The following is a 10,559-nucleotide window of genomic DNA, read 5'->3' as shown; positions in this document are numbered from 1 at the left end:
TCCAAAACGGTACATAGGAAAGAGGAGCGACCTTTCCGAGAGTATGAGTCAAGACAATAGCACAATACACGACGGGAAGTATCAAGGAGACGGCGGCGAAGTGACGACACCTGCCGACACTTGGCAACTCCTCCCCTCACCTTCGGGAACTCCGCCTATATAAAAGTAAGAGTGTATCTTCTACAAGTCAGTCCATCCCTTCCTTACCTCACTTTCCGTTTCATAGTGCCACAGTCGACGCCGAGACTCGTGCAGAGGATAAGACTAAGAGATAGAAGTCTTCTCCCCAAGATGAGAGGCTCACGCTGGAGGAGTGGCTGTAGAGCACTAGTGTTCCTGCTAGGTGAGGGACCCCGTGACGTCACATGAGGATTACTACTCTGTGTGTGGGTGTGTGTGTGTGTGTGTGGATCTTCAGTGAATGACCCGCACGACTTGACAATGTTGAGTAATGTTCAGTTGCAGGAGGGTATTGTGTCGCCCTTACATCATGAAACTAGACATGTATATATATATACAGTTATACATACATATAGTCATACAACATACACATTATTTGTATGTATGTATATGTGTATAAAAGATACGTTCATACCCTTATTCATGTGGTGTGTAATTGTGCGACAAACATTCATCTGCCGGACAAAACATTCATCAGCGGGACAAAACAGTCATCAGCCGGACAAAACATTCATCTGCTGGACAAAAATTCCTCCGCTCGACAAAATAGCCGTCTATCGGACAAAACATTCATATGGACGAAACATTCATCTCCCAGACAAAACATTCCTCAACTGGACAAAACATTCATCAGCCGGACAAAACATTCATCAGCCGGACAAAACATTCATCTGCCGGACAAAACATTCATCTGCCGGACAAAACATTCATCTGCCGGACAAAACATTCATCAGCCGGACAAAACATTCATCTGCCGGACAAAACAGTCATTAACGTGTTGTAAGACAGTGTTTACTAAGACTCGGTGAATAAACACAAGAAGGAAAATTAAATCCAATCCTTATTATTGATGTAACAATTGTGACAAGTCTATTTTGAGTTGAAATTGAATAGAGGATTGTAAATTGAGTGTAAATAAGGTTGACAAGTTGATGGTGAATAGAGAATTGTAAATTGTCAAGTTGAATCGTAAAATAACTGTAAATTGGATTGTAAATTGACTACCGTAATGTGATAATGTGAATAGGATTGTAAATTGACTACTTGATGCTGTAAATGGGACAGTAAATTGACAAGTTGATGGTGTAAATGAATTGTAAATAGGCAAGTTATTTAAAGTCACACACGAAAAAAATTTGAGAAAATTATCAGTAACTTACCTGTGTACTTTTGCTTTTAAAAACTCTGTAAATAGACTTGAAAGTTAACTTATGTTGGTGAAGGTAAAGTTATTCTCTCTCTCTCTCTCTCTCTCTCTCTCTCTCTCTCTCTCTCTCTCTCTCTCTCTCTCTCTCTCTCTAAAATGGTTCTTTCTTCATCAAGCCTTAGGGATCATTTTCATACTTTATTTCACTTTATTGTCAGCCTTATCTACCAATGCTTGTAGATAGTTGGTTAATATTCAGATAAACTAAGCTGGGGGGGGGTTAATGTTCATGTGGTTCTTATAAGCTTATGGTGTGATCAAAGTTAACTCAGTAGTAATGACGTGAATGTAAGTTGTTAAAGATTTTGTTTATTTAATGGCCAAAAACACAGAGAACAGTTCAGTAGTTTCAAAATGTATTAAAGCTGAAAGTAATACAACACAACAGTTCATGAGCAGTGTGTGTGTGTGTGTGTGTGTGTGTGTGTGTGTGTGTGTGTGTGTGTGTGATAGATCTTTCTTCGCCACTGACTCTTTCTTGGCATCACTGAGGTGGTCGTGGTACTGACATAGGAGAGGCCTGTCGTGGCACATTTTACCTGTATGTACAGTATATCACCGGGTGTGTCTTGTGTTGTCGTACAGGAGCGTCAGAGTTGTCGTCCTCCCTAGGCAGTGTGTGTGTGTGTCTGTCTGTTTGTCTGTCTCTCTGTCTGTCTGTTTAATGTATCCACGTGTGTCTGTGGAATTTTCGGTGTCTGTATGAGGTGATGTCTTAAGGTTGCTTCTGTTTCCCTTGGCTACTGTAGAGGTTGTGGCGGTGGCGCTAGCCGGGCAGAATACCATCCAGGACCTTTCTGACGAAGGGCTGGACTTCTTTTCCTCCTCCATTGATGTGGAGGAGAGCGCAGGAGGCTTGAAGCGGGTGGTGAGGGACGCCCTGGATGACCTGGTGGTGGATGGCGCTATCAGGATCGCTCGGACTCGATCCACGCGGGCGCTGCTGGGGGTGTCCCTCGTGGCCGGAGGCACCCCAGGGCACGACTTCCCTGTTCTCAACTCCGTCCCAGAAACCATCTTCGACTGTGCCAACAGGCAACACGGCTACTATGCCGACATCGACACCGCCTGCCAGGTGTGTAGTGTGTGTGTTGTCACTCCCTCAAACCAGACCTATTTCGAAGTATCTATCCTGTCATCACCACTGTCTCATCATAAACTTCAAAACAACTTTGTATTCATTATCGGTTGTAATAATTAACATTCAGTACAGTACAGTGTAGCAGATCCTGAGTTTAGTACAATATATTTTGAGATGGTATTACAGTTTAAAAGTTATGAGTGTAGGACAATGTAAATGATTCAGTGAAGCAGTTGTTAGCGTCAGTGATACAAAATGGATGATAAAGATGGTGATGGGTTCACTGAGACTTAAGCTTCATGCCAAACCCGTGTCTCCTCAGGTGTTCCACGTGTGTCACGCCGATGGCCGCATGGACAGCTTCCTTTGCCCCAACGGCACCATCTTCCAGCAGCAGCAGCTTGTCTGTGACTGGTGGTACAATGTTGACTGTCAGACTTCCTCTCAACACTTCGGCGTGAACGCGGAGATCGGCAAGGTGCCTGCCACATCCTCGCAGTCCTCGCATGGCGGCGGCTCTAGAGGGTCAAGCTTCCGAAGTGTATCGGGTCAGACGTCATCTAACGCACCAGCTTCTCAGGCAAGACCTCAAGGCCCTCCCATTACGACTTCTTCTGCAGCCTCAGGTCTCGTAGCTCCCGGATCAAGAGTCTCAGGGCAGAGCAGCTTCAGTGGCGGGTCACAACAATTCAGAGGTGCACAAGGGTCCGTTGGCAGTGAGGTGAGGCCATCTCCCACCCCCAGGCCTCCTGCGCATTTCTCTATTAACCAACTACCTTCAACATTTAGACCCACCCAAACACCCGCGGGAACTTCTGCGCCTCTGAGATCCCCTACACCACCAAGAACCCCCACACCTTCAAGAACCCCCACACCTTCAAGAACCCGCACACCTTCAAGAACCCCCACACCCCGAAGAACCCCACACCTTCAAGAACCCCCACACCTTCAACAGCACCTACATTTTCAAGAACCCCACACCTTCAAGAACCCCCACACCCCAAGAACCCCACAAGAACCCCACACCTTCAACAGCACCTACATTTTCAAGAACCCCCACACCTTCAAGAACCCCCACACTTTCAACAGCACCTACATTTTCAAGAACCCCCACATCTCCGAGAACCCCAACAACTACAAGGACGCCGTCAAGAGTAACAGTGTCACGCCGTCCATTTCGTCCTTCCACTGGTGTTGGTGTACCACTCCCGGCCTCCAGCAGGGCCCCCGCAGACGGTGTAAATCTGCTGCTGAGTGGCATCCAGAGCTCCCAAACCCCTGATAATGTGGCTGATGCGAGACAGACCACTTTTGGTGTTCCCCTCCCATCGGCTGGAGGAAACAGGGCCACTCAGAGTGTGTCTAATCAGAACAGATTCCAAACAACATCCGGTGGTAGCCACAGATTCCAAACTAGCCAGGGCGCGGTTATCACTACAAAACAACCACAGACTCCTGCCCCCAGCCGTGCGTCTCAAGGTGCTGGTAGGAGGGCTCAGGGCGTTGGAGTCGGTCAGCCAGTGGTTCCAGCCGCACCAACCACAAGACCTGCCACAACTAGGACAAACAACAGAGGGTCAACCACGTTTGGTCGTCGAACTCCGCAGACCCTGCAAATTGGACAACCTGTAGGAGTACCTCTACCAACACAAAGCACCACAGCAGGTTCTGGGGCAGGTATTCGAGGATCTTCAAGTTTCAGAGGATCCCAGGGAGGTAGCACGAGCCGCGGGGCCTCGCAGAGGATTCCAGGATCTGTTAGTTCCACTTCACAACAAGGAACCAGAGGAGGAACACTTGGCGTCCTTCTTCCATCACCAGGTGGAAGGACAAGCATCGGTGTTCCTCTTCCACCTATTCCTTCAGGAGGAGGTTCCCGCGGAAGTATCAGTGTTCCTCTTCCTTCAGGAGGAGGTTCCCGCGGAAGTATCGGTGTTCCTCTTCCTTCAGGAGGAGGTTCCCGCGGAAGTATCGGTGTTCCTCTTCCTTCAGGAGGAGGTTCCCGCGGAAGTATCGGTGTTCCTCTTCCTTCAGGAGGAGGTTCCCACGGAAGTATCGGAGTTCCTCTTCCATCTCTTCCTTCAGCAGGAGGTTCCCGCGGAAGTATCGGAGTTCCTCTACCCTCCACCAGTGGTGGTTCTTCAGCTGGAAGGTTTGGCACGACAGCCAACAGACCTGGGGGTGTGAGACTGCCACAGGGTACAAGAGGCCCCATCATCATAGTGGAAGATGACAGGGATGACCTATTTGACGATGACAGATTTGATCTGGATGACAGATTTGATTTAGATGACCGCTTTGATTTGGATGACCGATTCGACGATGACCGCTTTGATTTAGATGATCGATTTGATGATGACCGATTTGATTTAGATGACCGCTTTGATTTAGATGACCGATTCGACGATGACCGCTTTGATTTAGATGACCGATTCGACGATGACCGCTTTGATTTAGATGACCGATTCGACGATGACCGCTTTGATTTAGATGACCGATTCGACGATGACCGCTTTGATTTAGATGACCGATTTGATTTGGATGACCGATTCGATGACGACCGCTTCGAGAGGCCCAATAACTTCTTGAGAACCTCCGGCAGACGAGGAGGAGGCAGCAGCCTGGGCGTACCTCTACCTCCCTCCGAGGTCCAGCTCCCTCCTCCATTATCCTTCTAAATGGTTCTCAGACTCACGTATAATGACGAACGCGGGATATAATCGTTATCTGGCTATACTGTGTGTGTGTGTGTGTGAGAGGTGCTGACTGTGTTGCCTCCCGTGATAGTGGGTTTTAGTGTGGCACATGAGGTTGATGTTCCCCCAAGGTGTGTTCTTGAGACCTTCGACCTTCGGTGCATCAGTCAGGTGTTATCCCTATACGTTTATCGTGATATGTGATATTAAGTAAGTCAACTGTATATTTTTTTTCCTGACAACTAACTTTACACCCGAATTAACCATCGTAGCCTTTGACGACTGTGATTTTCATTCAGAAATATTCCTTTTCTAAATAACCTTTGATGTATTACGACCAGTTCCCATGTCTGGCTTCGTCTTCCTGCCAAGGCAAATAGATGAGGTATATATATATATATATATATATTACGGATAAACACTATATATAAAGACTATTTTTATATCTTTAGGTGTAAATAGAATTGAATTATTGTGGGGGGAAAAATTAGCCTTGTTATTTTCTGATATTCAGCTGTAACTTACGACAATGTTCTGAATTCTGTGCTGTGGAAACTACTGTACTGTACTACTAGAGGGCGAGAGTTGACTGTTATGAGGGATCCATGCAGATTGAGTGTGTGTGTGTGTGTGTGTGTGTGTGTGTGTGTGTGTGTGTGTGTGTGTGTGTGTGTGTGTGTGTGTGCGTGTGTGTGTGTGTGCGTGTGCGTGCGTGTGTGTGTGTGTGTGTTGTCCCATTGTATTTGTGCGTGTGTTGCTATTGTTATCACCTTGTGTTTGTGTTGCTGTCACCGTGTTTTTCTCTGTGTGTTTTATAGTCTCTATGTATTGCTATTTCTGTCACTTTGTGTGTTTCCTGCCGTCTCTTAGTGTGTGTTTCTTTCCTTTCATCTTGTCTGTCTGTGTTTGTCATTCATCGTTTATGTATTAATGTGTATGTGACTTGTGTTATGTCTCCTGTTAGTGTTTTGTAGTTTCTGTATGTGTGTGTATGTGTGTCTCTGTCCCCTCGCTATACCTGCACTGTGTCCTCATGTGTCTTGTATCCCCTTGTGTGTTAATGCTACAGTCACCCCTTTATGTATTTAATGTATATGTGTCCACGTATCACCGCCACCACTATTACTGTTATTACGTCACTGCAATATAGCACACCCACCTTTAATTAATTACGCTTAGCAAAATATCTACAATGATTTTTTACTCACCTGTGGAGGATTAATTAATTTAGCCGTGTAGGTAAGGTAATTCATCCCTTTATTGTGTACTCTGTATATCTTCTTTCCTACCTGTGTGCCTTGGGTCTATTTTAGTTCATCTTGTAATACATTTATATTTTTTCATGCATGTTGCAAAAATCAATCTCTCTCTCTCTCTCTCTCTCTCTCTCTCTCTCTCTCTCTCTCTCTGTAGATCTTTGTCCTTGTATTTCATTTGTACTTTTATTTTTCCTCCTCCTCCCAATTATTGTTTTTTTACACCTGTCTTGTGTCTTTTGTCGTTGTTACCTGTTTTACATGTCAATAAAAATATTCACTTCTCTATATTGGTGTTTTTTTCGTTTTCTTTCATTTTTTTTCTTATGTTTGTTCCTTTTGTTTATAGTTTGAGTCTGTACTCTTGTTACTGTATGTAGATGTACAGTTAACTACTAAAGTCCATTCGCCTCTCCTCCTGTACCACGAGATTCAGACTCACGAATCCGAAGCATTTACGGACAGAATCAGACTACTGCTTCGGGTTCACATCGGGGGTTCGAGGGTTCAGGGGTTCGGGACTTAGGGGGTTCAAGGGTTCGGGACTTAGGGGGGATCGCGGGTTCGGTGTCTAGATGTACCACTGGCGTCTTCTCATCTCCTCACGGTAAAGTACTATTGTAAGTAATAAAGTGTAAGATGCTTAGAAGTTTGTTTACATGAGTCTGAAAGTAACATACGGTACTGAACATTAAGGTTAGGTGGAGAATTAAGGTGTGGATAGAGAGAAATTTCATATATTATATTTTTAACAGTAATGATGTATTGTTGCTGTTGGTGTTGTAATGTATCCTGCTGGCTTCTGGGTGTATGAGTGTAAGTAGTTGTTAGCGAAGGTTATTAGTCTGTAAGTGTTGTAAGTATATAATCATCACTATCATCATCGTCATCACTATCGTCATCATCATCATCACTATCATCACTATCGTCATCACTATCGTCATCATCATCATCATCATCATCATCATCATCATCATCATCTCACTTCCTTGCTTTTATTTCTCAACTTTGACTCTCGTTAAACTTGGCCGATACACTCTCTAGCCGCCCACGGTCGACCATTTGAGAGTTTTGCCCTCCTCTTTCATCTCTTTCTCTTCGTGTGTTCGTTTATCACGGTTTTCTCTCTCTGTATCTCTATCTCCTTTCTTTCTCCTAGTACACTTTATACTCTCCCGGTACTCACCACCCCCTCCTCCCGGTACTCGCCACCACCTCCTCCCGGTACTCACCACCACCTCCTCCCGGTACTCACCACTACCACCTCCCCACCTCGCCACCACCTCCTCCCGGTACTCACCACCTCCTCCCGGTACTCACCACCACCTCCCCCCCGTACTCACCACCACCTCCTCCACTCACCACCACCACCTCCTCCCGAGCCACTCCACTCTCTCCCGCCTCACCTCACCTCCTCCCGGTACTACCACCACCTCCTCCCGGTACTCCTCGGTACCACCACCTCCTCCCGGCACTCCACCACCTCCTCCCGGTACTCACCACCACCTCCTCTCACTACCACCCTCCCGGTACTCACCACCTCCCCTCCTCCCGGTCACTCCGCCACCTCCCGGTACTCACCACCACCTCCTCCCGGTACTCACCACTACCACCTCCCGGTACTCGCCACCACCTCCTCCCGGTACTCACCACCACCTCCTCCCGGTACTCACCACTACCACCTCCCGGTACTCGCCACCACCACCTCCCGGTACTCACCACTACCACCTCCCGGTACTCACCACCACCACCTCCCGGTACTCGCCACCACCACCTCCTGGACACGAACTCGAGTTTACTTTTCGGGTTCCCACGGGTGTGACGCCACAGGGATCAGCTGATGGTGTAAACAGAGGGTGAGAACCAAGGTCGCTTGACTATCCTCCCGCCGCCGCTTTACATTTTCACCACCACTCATAGTCTTGTCCGCCACGCTTTAGTTTTCTTAATAATCAGTGAAAAAAAATGTCTTAGTGTTTCTTATGAGGTTTGAAGATGTGTCAGGTGATTATGTTGTTTTTAATTCACTTTGAAGCTCTTGTATGTATTTATGCTGAAGATAGAGAGTATATTCTTCTTCTCTGTCACATTACTACCGTCTTTATTACCCCTTATCTTCTATGTCTCTTCTTCTTTCCCTCCCCATTTTTGGTTTGCGCTCTGACCTCTTCTTCTTTTCTTCTTTTCATTCTCCATCTCTCCGTGGCGACCATCTTCACCTTGTTGGTTACGTGAGACGAGGTCAACCCAGGTCAAGGCATCGGGGTCTCTTGTGTGTGTGTGTTTCGACAGGTGATGAAGCTTGTGACCTCACCTTTATTCTTTCTTTCTTTCTTCTTCTTTCGTCTTTGTTGAATGGATCAGAGGGTTGGGTCCTGTTGAGTAAGTTCTTGTCTCTCTCTCTCTCTCTCTCTCTCTCTCTCTCTCTCTCTCTCTCTCTCTCTCTCTCTCTCTCTCTCTCTCTCTCTCTCTCTCTCTCTCTCATGGGCCTCAAGTTTATATGTCTAGATCAGTATAATACATTGAATTTGTTCCCTTAAAGATGCCTAAGAAAATCACATCTGGTTATGAGTCACAGTGTAGTTTGGATGCCATCTTGAGAGCGTCTTTGTGCTGCAGCGTAAGTGAGTGAATGTCGTGTTGGTGAGTTGCCTTCCCCAGTAATACAGGTGAATGGTTTCTCATAATAGTAGTTAAGGGTGAAAGGTTAAGATAATAGGTCATAGAAAATACAGGTTAGAGGGAAAGTTTAACGATGGAAACTTCGAAAATCCAGAATAGGGAAAGTTTGATGGACGAGTCTTACAAAATCTGGCGTAAGGTGAAAATCCAGGTTAAAGTGAAATGCAAATAAGGGTTAATTTAATGGATGGAACTTAGAAAAATACACGATAAGGAAAGTCTTACTCACGATACCCAGACAAAAATATAGTTTGGGGAAAGTTGAACGCACGAAAGAGAAAGTCCTGGAGGTAAAATGCAGTTTAGGGAAAGATTATAGTACTGGCCTTGTGATTCTCCGGGAGGCGATGGTGTCCTCCGTACAGCGGGCCATTCTTCCATTTTGGTGGGGCGGAGGAGAGAGAGATAGAGGGCGTCTCGGGGCAAGAGTCACGGACGACGCGAGGTCACGGTGGGTGGTGGGGGCAGAGGGCACGTGAAGGGGTGAATAGGGAGATGAGAGTTGGGAATTACTGGAGGAGAGGGGTGAGAATTGGGGTACTGTACGTGAGTGAGGGGTGAGTGGAGGTCCTATAGGTGGAGGGGTGAGAGTGGAGGTCCTATAGAGGGGGTGAGAGGGGGTACTGTAGGTGGAGAGGAGAGTGGGGGTACTGTACGTGAGTGAGGGGTGAGGTGGGGTGGAGGGGGGTGAGAGTGGGGGTACTGTAGGTGGAGGGTGAGAGTGGGGGTACTGTAGGTAGGATGAAGGTAGAGAAACAGCTGAGAGAAAGTAGGGAGTGGTGACGGGGAAGCAAGACTTATCTTCTTTGTCAGCTCAGTAACCTGGTCTGGTGGTCGGGCATTTCTCTGGTACACCCTGTTAGCAAGTGGAAATCGAGTAGTGGGTGAATGGAACAAGTTACAAAACATCATTATTGACTCGAATACGATGAATAGCTTCAAACATAGGTTGGATGAATATATGAGCAATAGGGGTTGGGTGTAAATGGGACTGCCCAGTATGGGCCAATAGGCCCGCTGCAGTTTCCTCCATTCTTATTTTCTTATGTTCATGCACGGGGCTCTTGAGTGTACCTGAACATGTGTCGGTGTTGGTCAAGTCTGGTCTCTTGCCGAGTTTCAGTCAGGTCAACATATACCTTATTTTAAGACGTATGGAAGGTATTATTATTATTATTATAATTATTATTATTATTATTATTATTATTATTATTATTATTATTATTATTATTATTATTATTATTATTATTATTATTATTATTATTATTATTATTATTAAGGTCAAGGTACTGGACATTCTCCTGCACTTCTCCCCAGTCATTCTAGTGATCGTAGTTGAGGCTGACAGATGCCACACACTGAGTCTCCACAGTCAGGGGACAGAAATGTGTGTAGGTGAGTGAATAGCGTCTAACATTGCATACACGAAACACACAAACAACTCTGGTCTTACACTG

The 10,559-nt window shown here is 46.1% G+C and overlaps 1 protein-coding gene across 1 annotated transcript; it reads left to right on the top strand.

The window, feature by feature from the left end:
• Window positions 1–200: 200 nt before the first annotated feature.
• Window positions 201–3,750, top strand: LOC121876571 (putative uncharacterized protein DDB_G0290521). Its single transcript, XM_042381773.1, has 3 exons — window positions 201–343; window positions 2,137–2,462; window positions 2,791–3,750. Exons 1-3 carry the CDS (start codon window positions 292–294, stop codon window positions 3,748–3,750), a joined length of 1,338 nt encoding a protein of 445 aa, XP_042237707.1. The 5' UTR covers window positions 201–291.
• The last annotated feature ends 6,809 nt before the right edge of the window (window positions 3,751–10,559 follow it).

This window comes from Homarus americanus, unplaced genomic scaffold, assembly GCF_018991925.1.
Source record: "Homarus americanus isolate GMGI-L3 unplaced genomic scaffold, GMGI_Hamer_2.0 scaffold28, whole genome shotgun sequence".
In the NCBI taxonomy this organism is placed as follows: domain Eukaryota; kingdom Metazoa; phylum Arthropoda; class Malacostraca; order Decapoda; family Nephropidae; genus Homarus; species Homarus americanus.
The sequence above is the reverse complement of the archived record's forward strand: the minus strand, read 5'-3'. Positions and strand labels throughout refer to the sequence as shown.